The sequence below is a fragment of the Nematostella vectensis genome, chromosome 3 (genome assembly GCF_932526225.1).
Source record: "Nematostella vectensis chromosome 3, jaNemVect1.1, whole genome shotgun sequence".
In the NCBI taxonomy this organism is placed as follows: domain Eukaryota; kingdom Metazoa; phylum Cnidaria; class Anthozoa; order Actiniaria; family Edwardsiidae; genus Nematostella; species Nematostella vectensis.
Window position 1 is genome coordinate 1,668,294 of NC_064036.1, and position 16,361 is coordinate 1,684,654.

Sequence of the window (16,361 nt, forward strand, 5' to 3'; positions counted from 1 at the left end):
CAAGTGAAGGCTTATATGTTTAAGTATATGCCCTATTTTATAACTCCTTTAAATAAAGATGTGTTTTGCAATTGAACTTATAAATTTTAGAATATGTGCGCGTATAGCATCCTTGCCATTTGTTATTTCAAGACTCGCAAATTATTCAAGATAATGTTGTGCCCGCTAAAGCTCCGAATAGCAATAACACATTTACTGTGTCAATTGTAGACCAATACCGCTTCTAACCAATCGCACGAGACCAACCCGGAACTCGTGTCTCGCCAATACAGGTGCCATATAACGCGTTTCATTGGCAACCGAGTAGGTTAGATCTTTGACAATGAAGGGGGGTAAAAGCAGAGAAAATGTGCAATTTCTACACAATTTGGTGATCAGGTGTTTCTATCGCTAGTGAGTTGGTTATATCATATTGAAATGCGTCCTCAGAAGCAGCGTACAAGAAAATAGTATTGAGTGGTATTTAAGCCATCGAAGGAGCATCGCTTATCCGCTGAACTTCACTCGTGTGAGAAGGTAAGACATGTTTACTTAGCAAATACTAACAAGACCACCGAACTCCTGTCTGTTCAGGATAAACATTGCTATAAAGATTTCCAGGGGTGTATCAAATTTCCGTGGAACTTATAGAAATATATTCAAGGAGAGGCTAAATTGTTTTATTTTTTGCTTGTTTTATTAGTTAAGTGCATAGCACACTCTTAGCACTTACTGTAAGTTATCTTCGATTGAATCTAAAAGTGTATTGTTCTTGTCTCTTCAAGAACCAAATGGATCATTGGACTCTTTGTATGTAATAGTTCCTAAGTCCCATATACAACAAAGCTTTTAACAAAGTTCTTGTGTAAGGAGAAACTGTTTACATTCGGAACAGTTTCGAACGACTTCAGTGAAAAAGATTTTGAAACGGTGAATAAATTAACCATTCCGTGTTATTTCCATAAATTAGTTTCAATCATTAAGGCTGGTAATTCTGTTTACGTTTTCGGCTTTGTTACACTGAACAATTCCATTAGGTCGGCAATGTCGTAATCACTGACATCATAAGTGATAGGAGTTCTTGGCCGCTGAGACACCTGATAGAAATTAGTTTTAGATGGTACATCTCTTATAAAAAAAATAAAAAAATCCATACGAAAAAAGAAATAAGAATGTTAAAACATGTTCCATTATAACATCGAAGTAGACGACGAATGTCCTTTGTCGAATGGCTGTTATTCTAGTGCGAGCTATAGGAATTAATTAGAAAAATGTATTTTTCCATAAGAAGTTTGAGCCTTGAAACCCCTTTAAAAATTAAGAACAAGCACCCCTTCCTGGCTTGTAAAAGAAGAAAAGACAATACACGCATACAACGGCTGCGGTAGTTTAGAGTTTCTTTCATCATTCAGTGGACATAACGTCCACTGAATGATGAAAGAAACTATAAAACCGCTATAATTTACTGCAAATCAGTACCTAAACACCTACACTGCTTGTACCATCAAAGTGAAAGTCAAGAGCGGGAGATCTAGATAAAGATGTTATTATGAAAAAGAGTGCATTTAGCCACTAAGTCTAGTCTAGAGATGCCTACATCAGCATGGCTATGAATATTTGGTATCAAATTATTGGGGGGGGGGGGGAGGTGCTAATGCAAAGGCCCCGTTGCCCTGCTGAGGCCCTGCTCGAAAAAAGGGCAACTATTTAAATGACGCGCCTTTGACTTCTCCAACAGCCTCACCTTACGCTGTCACCATGGCGTACCTCAAGATGAAAAGCGTATTCCTCGATACAGATGGACTCACCCTCGAAGACAACGACACCGATAGAGTAGTGATATGTCAGGAACGGCTAAACCAATTTCTAGCCATGGACGGGGGGCCACGCCTTGCGGTAGCGACCAAGAGACCTGGAAACAAGCCAAGTCGCTATGACAGGCACAAGCAATGGGAGCCCTGTGGTAATAGTGACTTGAATTTTTCGGGAAGTTTTCCTATCATTCCTTGCGTGCGAATCGGAAGTAAGATTTTTGATACGGAATACGATGATGATCATAGCAAAAGATCTACTTCCGCTCCACAGATTCGACAAAGAAATGTTTCAGTGCAGCTTCCTTTTATTAGTAATTTGAAAGTAATTTGAAATTTGAGGGTCGGAGTCCCTTGCTAACTGAGGAAAATGGCGAGATTGTGAATAAAGTGGACGATCTCGCGAAAAATGAGAGCCCATCTGAAGTATTTCGAGAGGCGAGGAGGGCATCGGTTGAAACAGAAATTGCGGGATTTTTAAGCACAAAGCAATGCTTTCCAAGTGCAGAAAGTCCGTCAGAGGAAAGGAAAAAGGATGCCAACAAAATCAAGCCGATGCCACGAAGAGCAGGTCAATTCGACAAGTATTTACAGGCAAGGTTCGGACGGAGCCTGGGAACTAGCGGCAGCGGAGCTGTGTGCAGTGACATGCGTACTGATGTTCAAGGGATGAGGTCACGTGATAAGGCTAGTGCGGTCAGCAGTGTCATTAAGCAGATCGCCAGGTGTCGGGATGACGGGAAACCTGATCTGGAGATTGACACGTGTCTGTCATGCAGTAGTGTCTCGCCATGTGAATGAGTCTTGTGTGACTTAAAACTTGCATTACTGGGCCTTGCTTGACTTTGACTGCCTGCCTCATTTCGTGCGACAACTGAAACAGGAGCAAGAGCGCGAAGTATGACACGGGCCTGGTGCACTTTGTTCGTGAGGTAGAAGAGCAGATCGAGGCTGATGCACTTTGTTCGTGAGGTAGAAGAGCAGATCGGGTCTGATGCACTTTGTTCGTGAGGTGATGAGCAGATCGGGCCTGATGCACTTTGTTCGTGAGGTAGAAGAGCAGATCGGGCCTGATGCACTTTGTTCGTGAGGTAGAAGAGCAGATCGGGCCTGATGCACTTTGTTCGTGAGGTAGAAGAGCAGATCGGGCCTGATGCACTTTGTTCGTGAGGTAGAAGAGCAGATCGGGCCTGATGCACTTTGTTCGTGAGGTAGAAGAGCAGATCGGGCCTGATGCACTTTGTTCGTGAGGTGAAGAGCATATCGGGCCTGACGCACTTTGTTCGTGAGGTAGAAGAGCAGATCGGGCCTGATGCACTTTGTTCTTGAGGTAGAAGAGCAGATCGGGCCTGATGCACTTTGTTCGTGAGGTGAAGAGCATATCGGGCCTGATGCACTTTGTTCGTGAGGTGAAGAGCATATCGGGCCTGACGCACTTTGTTCGTGAGGTAGAAGAGCAGATCGGGCCTGATGCACTTTGTTCGTGCGGTAGAAGAGCAGATCGGGCCTGATGCACTTTGTTCGTGAGGTGAAGAGCATATCGGGCCTGATGCAGTGATTGAAAGGTGTCTATCAAGTTTTTGTGTAACGCTTTAACAAGCACTGTTCAGGCTTTCAGACGTTAGGGACATAAGGGAATTGTTTTAACTGAAATGCAACCGAAAAAAGAGTTTTTCTAGCGCCACCGCATCAGTATTGTAAGCCCGTGCGAAAGAGCAGATACGCCTACTTTGATTGGGTTGGGGCAAGACTTTGCTAAGAAAGAAAAGGTAGAGTTCGGGCTGACGTCCGTTGCCGATTAACGTGTTTGTCGTGAGTTTTCTATTAAGATATCAAGAGCGGAGATACTATATAATAAAAGGAATAAATGGTAGTCGTGAAACTTCATTTCGTGGAATATTACTTTAAATTCCACGATAGTTTTGATAAAATTATTCAAAATTTACAATAGTATTGCACATCTTTGCACTATTTCGATATAACCATGGCTCATTATCGTTATAAGTATAGTTACCAGTAAAATAAGATTGCAAAAAAAAAAAAACAATATCGTCATGTTGATTTTCTTGCCTATGTGTGTTTCTATCAGACCTCTGACGATAGTGACACGTTGATTTTCTTGCGTATACGAGTGCGTGTTTCCGCTAAACTCATCCCTTTCCCGTGCGTTTCGCGTAAGAACAACTCCTGTTTGCCTACTACTAAAGTTTCCGCACCGCCCTCAGCCGCCACGGACTCTACACGCGCGGGAATGGACCGACTCCTCGCGCGGTGAACGGTTTGTGCCCACTCTGCGCGTCGGTAGATAGGCGGTAATCGACTGACAGACTGTGCAGCGCTTGTTGGAAACTCGAACTCCGCGCTGCTGCTGGGTCTCAGCGGCATAACGTGTAAAGTATCCTCAACCGTGAACTCCTCGCAGTCCGACGGCTCACTAGCAGGAGTGTCTAGCCCTTGTTCGCTCTGCTCGCCCCACAAGAGTCGCTCGTACTCGCTTATACCGCAAGGCGAGGGCAAGCTTGCGCGGCGTGGAACCCACGATAGAGACGATTCGTCGCGGCGGAAGTCCTGTGGAAAGTTCAACCCTCGGCGATCATTCCTGAAGGGAATAAGACGTGAAACAGGAACTGACAGCGTTCCGCGTTGTTTGCGTTGTTCTTGCTGTTTCTTAATTGCCTCCTCTAATATTTGCTCGGGCCGTTTTCGTAGTTTTCGCACATCCTCGACTGCCGTGTTGCAACAAGGGCCGTCGGCTTGTCTTGTGTCCACGTTGATTGTTTGGTACAAAGATTTCCCTTCTTTTGCATCTTTGAGTGTTTTCTCGTAAAGTTCCTCGATCCTTTTCTCGCTATTGCTTTTTCTTTTTCTTCTCCCCATCTTGATAAGAAATCCACACAATGTGCTACTTCACTGAACACCTAAAGGACAACATTAAAAGTTTTCATCTCGAATAACATTTCAGCATAAGCTGACACGCTCCTAATGTGCTAAAAGTTTCAACAAAACTTTTTCATAAAAGATTTATAGGTTTTGGCTTTGATCAGATAAATTACCTTTCAAGAAGAACACCCTCTTAAAGCTCTCTGCTCCTAGCGCTTCAGAATTTATACAAAGCTGGATTGTAACGACGATGAAATATTCAGATCAATACTGCATAGACGACTGAGTTCGCAAATCTCCAAATGTTTTCATGGGTTACACAGCTGGAATCCACTGCGCATGCCTGGTGAGCAGATCACGAAAAACTTGTGATGCCCTACTTACCCATTATGAGCAGACTTTTAATATTGAATCCTTATGATTCCAAGATTAGTGTGTTATTTGTGAAAAAGTTTTGTGTGTTGTATATTGGAAGTATATCCCTTTTAGCCGTTTTGAAAAGTGATCACGCAAATAGCATGCTGATTCGTGAATCTCTAACTCCAAGTCTGGTCCAACGCTTGCATGTCCTATTATGCGATACCACAACAGGGTTTTACTGAAGAACATTTGAGCGCAGCGGGGCACGATAGCATACAAGGATGTTTAACGAATATCCACATTTTATTAAACGCTCGCCAAAACCACCCGAAGCGCTGAGAAAAATCTGAATGATTAAAATTTGAAAAAAATGTAAAGATTCTAACTTGACACGCTTTACGAATTATTTTTCCCTAATTGCTTTTGACAGCTACTGTAAACAGACATTTTGCCATGAGCAGTTATTTTTAACATAGCCGATGATTAAGCGGTATATTTTTAAACTAGAAAGTGCTAAATATAGATCATTAGTTTAATAAGAAGTAAGAAAATACGTCAGTCGAAGAGTAAATATTACACTCTCTGCGGTCAAGATAAATAAACTGTTTACTGAAAAGTGGTTCAATGAGGGAAATCGAGAAGTATTTACTTCGCGTGCCGAAAGTGTTGTTTAATTTTAATTCTTTAAAGTAATAAAAAAAATTGGTCTTTAGAAAATTTATTTTCGGGGTTTGTTTGAGGCTACAAGCATTCGTGTAACATTTCTTTTGTAGTTGGTTTATTTTGGGGATTTTGATAATGATGATAGTTGATAGGTTAAGTCTTAGGGTTTGGATGGGATAAAATTCAGAAAAAAAATTATTTCTTTATTTAATTTTACGTTTATTTTTTTTTTCTTTTTTGAAAATTCGAAACTTGAAATCAAAATTCCTCAATTTATCAACTTCCGGCTAAAAAAATACATCGAGATAATTCCCCCTAATAAAATAAAAAAACCATATTATAACCCTAACCATCTGAAGTGAGGACGTGTCGACTGACGAATCAGACCCGTCTAACCCCAACGACACATCTGAAGTGAGGACGAGTCGACTGACGAATCAGACCCGTCTAACCCCAACGCCACATCTGAAGTGAGGACGATTCGACTGACGTATCAGACCCGTCTAACCCCAACGCCACATCTGAAGTGAGGACGAGTCGACTGACGAATCAGACCCGTCTAACCCCAACGCCACATCTGAAGTGAGGACGGTTCGACTGACGAATCAGACCCGTCTAACCCCAACGCCACATCTGAAGTGAGGACGAGTCGACTGACGAATCAGACCCGTCTAACCCCAACGCCACATCTGAAGTGGGGACGAGTCGACTGACGAATCAGACCCGTCTAACCCCAACGACACATCTGAAGTGAGGACGATTCGACTGACGTATCAGACCCGTCTAACCCCAACGCCACATCTGAAGTGAGGACGAGTCGACTGACGAATCAGACCCGTCTAACCCCAACGCCACATCTGAAGTGAGGACGATTCGACTGACGAATCAGACCCGTCTAACCCCAACGCCACATCTGAAGTGAGGACGAGCCGACTGACGAATCAGACCCGTCTAACCCCAACGCCACATCTGAAGTGAGGACGAGTCGACTGTAGAATCAGACCCGTCTAACCCCAACGCCACATCTGAAGTGAGGACGAGTCGTCTGACGTATCAGACCCGTCTAACCCCAACGCCACATCTGAAGTGAGGACGATTCGACTGACCAATCAGACCCGTCTAACCCCAACGCCACATCTGAAGTAAGGACGATCCGACTGACGAATCAGACCCGTCTAACCCCAACGCCACATCTGAACAGAGGACGAGTCGACTGACGTATCAGACCCGTCTAACCCCAACGCCACATCTGAAGTGAGGACGATTCGACTGATGAATCAGACCCGTCTAACCCCAACGCCACATCTGAAGTGAGGACGATTCGACTGACGAATCAGACCCGTCTAACCCCAACGCCACATCTGAAGTGAGGACGATTCGACTGACGAATCAGACCCGCCTAACGCCAACGCCACATCTGAAGTGAGGACGAGTCGACTGACGTATCAGACCCGTCTAACCCCAACGCCACATCTGAAGTGAGGACGATTCGACTGATGAATCAGACCCGTCTAACCCCAACGCCACATCTGAAGTGAGGACGATTCGACTGACGAATCAGACCCGTCTAACCCCAACGCCACATCTGAAGTGAGGACGATTCGACTGACGAATCAGACCCGCCTAACGCCAACGCCACATCTGAAGTGAGGACGAGTCGACTGACGTATCAGACCCGTCTAACCCCAACGCCACATCTGAAGTGAGGACGGTTCGACTGACGAATCAGACCCGCCTAACCCCAACGCCACATCTGAAGTGAGGACGAGTCGACTGACGTATCAGACCCGTCTAACCCCAACGCCACATCTGAAGTGAGGACGAGTCGACTGACGTATCAGACCCGTCTAACCGCTTATGTGTAATAACTGCCGCTTGCTTAATCAACGCTTTATGTTATAATAGCGCTTGATGTAATAAAAAAAACCTGACACTTATTTAATACTTTATAACAACGGACTTAACGCGTGTGTCGCACGAATGAACGAGGCTCACAGTAACCTGCTAGCCGGCTCTCATTTGGAATTATTAGAAAATGTTTTACCCGCTCGGAGTGTTTGCAGCCATTCTCTCTACCCAAGATTCAATAACGAATTACGATTAGGTTTTCCCTGCTAGCAGAGGCCTCTTTTCTCTGTACTTCGCTTGGCTGGCGTTCGCGTGGAAAAGATACCTCTGCCATGGGTCGCAAGTTCGTTTGATCAAACCGCCGTCCACGATCGTGGACGGGAGATCCAGAGCGCATGCTCCTTTCATTAATTACTGGCCACTATTTGAGCCCACAATGACTAGCGCATGCGTGAAGCGTATATCCGCTGTGGGATAATAAGCCCGCATTCGAAACGGCGTCCTCCGTAAAAATATCACGCGACGAATTATAAAAGAAGCCATTCAATGCCTTGTCTTCATTCAGAATTTTCTCTCGTTTGACTAACGAGTCAATCTACCGTTTACAGCTTTTGTATATTCTTCTAGAATTAGCTGATCTAAGTTTACCAAAAAGTTTTGTAACATTTTCTTCGAGTCCAACTGTTCGATATTTACATTGAAGAAACTCGCCTGCCCAGATGTCTTGAAATTTATCCCATAAACAAGACAAAACTAGTCTTTGCTGTTCAATCTTTAGTGACGTTTAGGTGATTGAAACTGTTGTTTGTTCGTTTGTTTGTTTGTTTGTTTGTTTTTGAAGAGGAGAACTAACCGGAGTTTGATTCATAATTTGCGACAAAAATTAGCATATTGACGGCTTTCGCGCGATGGCACGGGTTTTGCCACGTCATGCGGTCGCTTAGAAACGTTCACGCATGCGCAACGAAAACAGTTTCGACCCATGGCAGAGGTCTCTTTTCCTTGCGAACGCCAGCCCAGCGAAATACAAGGAAAAGAGGCCTCTGCAGGGAAGATTAGGTTCGAATAAGAAAAATAGCAAAAATACCAAACTGAGAGTTTGTCGTCTTAGGGGCAAGGGGGTGCAACAGAGGTGCTAGGGGACGTTACGTAATCAGTGATTTCATTTTAACGAGGGGAAAACGTATTATTAGTTACGTGAGTTGTATCAACATATCTGGCTAGGAAGGCATCATATCAAGAAGAAATATATTCACGTTTGTTGAGGAATCTCAAACTAGATTAAATACCACGCTGCGGCTAAGTACAAACGTCGTATTATCCATGAGCCATTTTCGATGTAAATCAATATTAATTTACCAGGTTCATTGTTTCATTTTCATTTGCATGCATTTGCATTGAATACGGCTCATGGATATAATACAACACGTCTTGTCCGTGCGCAAATAAAACTCGATTATGTGGAGATGAGAGGAACCTCGCATCTATTTTTATCTTGTTTTGTCACCTTAGAAAAGTGCTAATATCTTAAGGCGTTTTTATTAAAATGCTTGAGTATGATTAATGAGTCTTGCCCCATAACTTTGAAGATAAAAATTTGAAATAAAAGGTATCCCTCACTGTGACGATCTTGTTTATTTAATAAATCTTGTGATCTTTTATCTCATAAGATTTTCTTCGAATGTAATGAAAAGAATTAAACAATGTTTCTAGTAGTGACCTTTCTTAAAAACTTCATATACCTGCTAACGAGAAAGTAATGCCCAATAGAATCCGTGCAATCTCATTGGTCGAGAGCCTCAGGGCGGCGAAAACTTTGGTCATGACATAATTATATCGATTGTTGTTACGATAGCCGAAAGGAACTACAAGCGCAATATTTATTGCCAAAATTTCTTTATTCCGTAAGATCAACTGAACTTATAATGTCCAAGAAAAAAACCTTTCCAGATAAGGAAACACCTGAGGTAAAACTACCATTGATTGTGCACGTCGATCCCGTCTGGCCGGCTCACTTGCGTCTGAAGAAACAACAGAGAAAAAGTAGTTTTCGAGATATAGTTAAACGAAAGATGATCTTGTTGAAGTTCATGAACGCGCCGTCGCGGCCAGTTGAAACAATTTCTCCAAAGGGTAATGTTAAATTTGCAGACACGGTGATAGCAATGATGAAACGGGCTGAAGTAGGGAACGAGAAACGATTCAAAAGACTTCGCGAGATTCAGCGCGAAGCAAGAGCCAGACAAAACGATCGCAGAGAGAACAAGCTTCCTAAAGTGAATGGGAAATTGGATATAAATAAAGAAAAATTAACGAAGAATCAGGAAAAGAATGTTTGTGCCTCTGATAGGCTCCCTGTCGTAAAGCAGGTGTTTGATTCGGGTAAACACAACTTGTCAGGAAAACGGCACAAGCGAACAGAGAAAATACCCTTTGAAGAGAGACAGAAAGTTGTAAATAATCCCGTAATGGATTTAAGATATCAGAATCTTGTGAAGACCTTGTACCCACCACCACCACATCGGGATTCGAATGGCATCATGGCGCCATTGCATTGGTCCCACAGGCTTCAAACAGCACAGCAGAAACAGCATTTGACAGAAACGGACCCAGTAAAGGCTACAAATAGTGTTAATGAGCAACACAATTTAACGAAAATGAACCCAGTATAGGCTACAGGCAGCGCATAACAGCAACCGGAATTTGACGAGAATTTGGCTTATTTCAACTATTTTTCTATGCCAGTATTTTGAGCAGTCGACAACTCAGCTAATCCGTGATTTTAGGCCCCCTGACTCACGAATATTTTGATTTTTCCATTTTCTAAAAGGAAAGAAATGAAAAAAGTGCATGTAGTTATGTCCATGTACGATTTAATATATTCAAATCGTTCATGAGTATTTGATTGCTATTTTATTTTTTCGTTCGCCGAGAGGAAAGGGGCTTTTGCTGGAGCCGTTACTAAAGTCTGTGTGCCCGTTTTTAGTTGACCTGTCGTCAGGTCTGCTTGCATAGCCAGAGTTTTGTCTCCTTTTTATTTTACTACGACACACCATGGCCAGATGGTATTTGATGGCTTTTTCGGGTGTTTAAAAGCTAGCTGAGAGCGTTTTCGAGGCACCAGAGTGATTAAAACAAGAAATAAATATTTTAATTGGCACATTTGACACTTTGGTGTTGCTCGTTGACAGAATTAGTGAAAACGTCAGCTCGGCCTGACTCTGTTTTTACGGCCTCCTTGGAGTAGCCTTCTTTCTCCAAACTTTTATATGGAGTCACGTTCATATTTCATAATGGCAGTATTGTTACGGAATTGTTTGAACATATTTACAATAAAACAGTGATCACCAAGTGACCCTTTAGTCCACAGGTTCTCTCTTCGCTAGAACATTTACCACCTTGCGGTCTACGAGTGAAAGAAATATCCGTTGGTCCCGCATATAGTTGACTCCATCTGAACAATGTTGTCAACATGCTCAAAGAGTTTTTATTTGAAATAATTTAGAACAAATGTTATGCATGAAACCTTGGAGAAAATCATTCCGAATTGGCATGTTTACCGTATACCTTGAAGCGAGTTATACCCCTATTAAAAATCAGGCGCAGTTTAAAGTTAGCCTGTCCTGCCTAGAAACGCGGAGGCTAAGATGAAGTGAGATTGGGCTTTTTAAAGAGACACTAAACTGGAGAGAAGCTTTATATAAAAAGACAACAAAACTTATTGACAAATGGTGATCTTTTTTAAAAAATGATGCATATAATCCCTTTAAATGTGATATAAGAAAAAGGGTATGTATAAATGCTGTAGTCACCATCTTCATTCGGACGAATTACATCCTCATCTGCATGCAAGAGTTTTCTCACGCCATTGTCTGCTATTGACATTCATATGATAAACGATAAAAAGTCTTTTTTATGTTACAACAACAGCTAGATGTCTGCTTAGATGCAAAGAGTTATACTTTGGCGTTCATAATGTTGGAGATAACAGCCCACATATCGTGCACGTTTCCCATGTAGAGTAGAATGATCTATATAGACAGGTATAAATATGTATTCCTATGCTAGCAGACGCTCGTTATGATAGAGATACCTTCAAGTTTATATGACGGGCAAAGCTAAAACACGTCTCAGAGATTCCCGCTGTGTATCACGTTGTGATAAGGCAGCCCCCATCTATATGGAAATGGCCTTGTTACATCTCATCGTCTTTTATCGATGTTCATCATGTCGAATATAACACGACACGTATCACGCAAACACACGTCTCTAAAGTATATCACTTCGCCATTCACGACTTGCACTCGGCTGCCGCTGAACGCCGGCAACTGCTGCTTCTCTACTGTCGCGCGTCTTGTCGGGACGAGTTTCTCCATCAAGCCCTTGAATCGCGGGTCCGCGGTGATGGGGGATACGGGACGGGAGGGGCGAGAAGCGGTTAAGTAGGGCAGTATCACAGTACCACTCTTGCTGGTTGCTCGCTGAATAAAAGGAACCTCGTAATCCAAGCTATCATCAATTCCCGATGTTTTTATGTCACCACTCTGTTCCCGATCTCTAGTTTTGTGTTCATCGGAAATTATGCACCGCTTACTTCGGTGGGTTCTACTTTTTTCTACGTCTTCTCTTGTCCGTTGCTCGTCTGAAGAACTTGGTACAGTCAACGTCAGGCTATCATTCCCCAAAATAGTCCTCTCTGTTGTACCCCCAGACCGTGCGCTTCCTTGCAGACCCTCTCGCCGCTTCTGATTGGCCGTGCGGCCATCTTCCGGTAAGTAGTTATTATCACGGTAGTGAGAATCCATGTCAAAATCCTCTTCCTATAATCCAACCTTATCTTAGATGCGAGCGCGACGATAATCCAACCTTATCTTAGATGCGAGCGCGATTACGTGAGAGCGAATTCTAAATACTCGACTACCACGGTTAATTTAATACAACAAAACATCAAATTAAACCTTGAGGTTTGCTGAACGATCCATGGTCTGCTGGCGGGTATAAACCACCGCATAAATATTGATGATGTTAAATGAATAAGATGTTAGACCAAACTGTTTTGTATCGGGCGTATCATATGGCAACCATTCACCGCACTTCGGAAGTCCTGAGTGTAAAACTAATTTAATTTACTCTTTTTTTTTTCGTCGTGGTTCCTAACAACGTGCATTATTGCGCAATGCCGAGGAAGCCCATGCGCCACTGTGTATCTCTTTTTTAGTGTACTCACTGCGACCTTAAATAAGTATTTTTCTTACACGAAGGATCTAGCTTACCGTTCTACGTCATCGCAATTCCTAGCTACCGGAATACCTTCTTCGTGATTTAAAACTGTGTCATGGCCGCCATCTTCATTTTTTTTATTCAATAACAATTTGTGCAGGACTGTAACATGAAGAATGAAGCAGTTTCGTACAAGCGTCATGCAGAAAAATACCATGAAACTTAATCGCGCATTTTCTTGTTTCTAGCGCGAAACCCAACCCCAGCATCTACAACGCCGTGTTGCTATCAGGGGTGGGGTGGGGCGAGTAGTGTCCATTCTTTTGCGCGTCGCAACAGTTTCAAAACTTGAATACTATGAGTAATTCACCTTGATGGACATCAATTCCACCGCTTAAGACAGAGCTATTAATATTTATCAATGGTAATCATCTTTTAAAAATGTCTACAATATCCTTTAGAACCAACAAGCGAAAATAGAAAAACTTAGAATACAAGAATTCGCCAAGGAAAGAACCGACATACAAATACTACATAATATTGGGAGCTTTCTGGTAAGAAAATGCGTGTAAAACTCTTGTGCCAAGGGTGCAACAAACGGTATTTACACAATTAGCAGAATAGCATAAATTTCTTATATAACATGTAAAGTATACAAGAAAAGCGCTTTGTGAAAACTGAGGGGCTGGATGGTTTTTCCAGTTCGCATCTCGTGGCCGCCATATTGGATTTGTCTGGCAAAAAATGGGAGACGAGGGCCCCAATGTCTACATGTAGGCTACTGAGCCATCGAATATGGTTTACTCTGCAGGACGGTCAAGCATAAGGCGAGCGTTATACCGAGCTACTTATGTAAGCAGGTTGCTGTTATTCAATCCGCTTTACAAAAAAACATATTATTGGGCTGTAATGAGAAAATAATCCCGAGATTTATTTTTCATTGTTCTTTTAAGGTACCGGGTTACAATAGCCTGTGGAGCAAGCGTTCTCGATCTTTCGTTCTCGATCTTTCCCTTCTCCGAATCTCCACAGAAACGCTTGCTTCGCGAGCTAGGTTAAAAATCCGGATCGCTTCCTGGATCATTCCAATAGTGACAGATTTGTTTCAAAAAAGCTGATTTAAAGAAACAAGAGTACGTTAAAAAAGCGAATCGAACATAATCACAGAAGGGTGAGGGGGACATAAGATTTAAGTCGTAAATGGGTGCATGCCCTATCTAATATTCTATACGAATTTTCTATACTAAACAAGCTGCTTGCCGACCGCAATCAAATATTCATCAGCATCATGAGATTTTTATTCTTATTCACGCTCAGGCGCACAGAGTATGCTCGATGCTATTGACGTCACGACCTATACCAGATAAAGCTACCCCCCCCCCCCCCCCCTGGGGTGACGAGCTTACCAAGCCACCAGCCTTCCACGTAGCACGGTCTGAACCAATAGGAGTCCAATAAAGGCTATTAAATTCACAAAGAAAAGGCACCATCTACTTGCGTTATTGTTCTAGTAATTTGATATGCAGACTGAGTAATCCCGGGTATTATTCCACTGTTTGCAAGGTATAATCGTTAGACACATGATTTTTGTGCCAGTCGTGTTTATCGGATGATGATAAAAGCAAAACTCAAATTGCCATTTTTGCAAATGTGTACCTCTAAAGTAAGCTCAACAATAACCTTAGTTTTATCAAAGTTGTATTTAATCAGTAAATATCAAGAATGTACATAACATTTTAGCTTGACATTTTCTGAAAAATAAAAAAACGGACCCGGCCAAGTCGGAAAATTTGATGTTTTTATAAAAAAAGGGTGAAGAAATGAAGCTTGGTAGTAGCATCTTCGAGACAAGTAACAAGGTACCAGCGTTTCAAGCTACGTATATATATAATATCTTCTATCATATACTTTATTAAACCCTTTAAGCACGCATTTCAATGCGCTTTTGTCTTCCATTCTCGGTTTATGAATCTCACCCCAAAACCTCTTGGGAAATAAATAGCAATTAAGTCAAGAAAAACAAGTACATTTCATCGCTTTTGTACACTATATACCGTTGAAATGTTTAACAGAAGTAGTTTTTTAGAATTACCTTTTTTCTGTTTGGGATAGCGGTTTATATTTACTGCGGATAGCGGTGTTGGTTTATGTGTTCCCGCGAAAAAGAATGTTATGTGTTCGTCGCTCTTTTAGCTGAGCACAAACAATATCAAGGAACCTATCATATTGATCACGCACCGGAACCGGCAATAATATACTTCTTTGTCTAGTATTCTTAGATAACTAATGCAAAACGCTAAGAGAGAGTGCTTTGTACGTTTGTCGACGAAAGCGTTTTCCCAATTGCGGCAGCCCAAACTCTTCATTTCAAAGGAGCATGCGTGCGTACGAGCTGGCACATGATTTACATTATTCGCCAAAGGACAAGTGACTCATTCTGAAATCATTGCTATAATAGGCCAAAGAGAACGGTAGAGACTCGTTTTCATTGCTGGACTTCAGTGAAAGTAAACGCTTCCAGTTGCGAAGCTCGTACAGCGTGCATGAATAAACCAAGAGGCGTTTTCTTGGTTAGTGTGGAAAAGCTAAAGCCTTAAGGCGTGCAGCGTACAGTTGAACAATTCCTGTCGTCAGTTTACTGGTCTGGTCAAGGCGTACAGCGTACAGTAAAACAACTCTTGGCGTCAGTGTACTGGTTTGCGTGGTTAGTTCTACTGTGTCAGGTGCACTCCCATCTTACTGCCAGTCAGTCTTGAGGTGCGGATTAACATTTACATTGTTGACTTCAAAGACCCGAAAGCTATCAGCTTGGGACGAACTATTATTCGTTGACAGGAGACTGTAAGTTCACAGAGGGCACTTGCAGTAATCAATCTAATCTTTCTCTGCAAGCATTTCTGCGTTATCTGTATTTCAAGCGAGGGAATATTTGTGCTTATAAGGAGCATAACGCCGCAACAAGGCTTGGACTTGCTTGATGGTCCTCACTTGGTTACTGTTATGCGAGAAGGCATGAAGCCTGCAACAAAGTTTGCTCATATTATTTTTTAACAGTCTCAGCTATAACAACTACAACAGACACGAGATACAAATCCTTTTCTTGACTAGACTAATCACAGAAATAACATTGGGAATCGAGTATATAACGGAGGTAGATTACAATACTCAGGTATCGATAGCGCCGCACTGTTAGACTCTCGTATCCAAGGTGGGTTATGTTTGTTGCTGAGAAGCATTGGTACACAGAGCGCAAAAAGGAATTGTTGCAAGACAATGTGCGTTTTCTTGAGCGATAACTTTATTGTGTGAGCAGTCATGGAGCACGCCGTACAAGATTTCGAGGCGCGGACCAAGTTCCGCATAAGACTCACAGAAGATCATCGCTTTACACCAGACAAACTTGACAAACTCCATGGTAAGGAGTCTAGTAGAGTGCGTGACACTAGTCACGCCAAGCGTGTGTTGAACCTGTCACGCGTGGATGGTGTGGATCTTATGGATGGTAGTAAGACTGAGAGGACCCGGGGTCGGGCATCCCAAGTGCACCATAGACGGGCAAACACGGCGCCTGGCGCCATCTCAACGATGACTTTTAGAAAT

At 42.5% G+C, this 16,361-nt stretch overlaps 2 protein-coding genes across 2 annotated transcripts; both read right to left on the reverse strand.

Annotated features, from left to right (window-relative positions):
• Window positions 1–3,673: 3,673 nt before the first annotated feature.
• LOC116621113 lies at window positions 3,674–6,682 on the reverse strand. The gene is made up of 2 exons (XM_048724920.1): window positions 4,844–6,682; window positions 3,674–4,708 (listed from the first exon to the last, which is right to left on the reverse strand). Exon 2 carries the CDS (start codon window positions 4,665–4,667, stop codon window positions 3,876–3,878), a length of 792 nt encoding a protein of 263 aa, XP_048580877.1. The 5' UTR covers window positions 4,668–4,708; window positions 4,844–6,682; the 3' UTR covers window positions 3,674–3,875.
• Window positions 6,683–11,265: 4,583 nt separating this feature from the next.
• On the reverse strand, window positions 11,266–12,687 carry LOC116615890. The gene is made up of 2 exons (XM_048724667.1): window positions 12,408–12,687; window positions 11,266–12,373 (listed from the first exon to the last, which is right to left on the reverse strand). The coding sequence occupies exon 2, from the start codon at window positions 12,344–12,346 to the stop codon at window positions 11,744–11,746; it is 603 nt and encodes a 200-aa protein (XP_048580624.1). The 5' UTR covers window positions 12,347–12,373; window positions 12,408–12,687; the 3' UTR covers window positions 11,266–11,743.
• Between the last annotated feature and the right edge of the window lie 3,674 nt (window positions 12,688–16,361).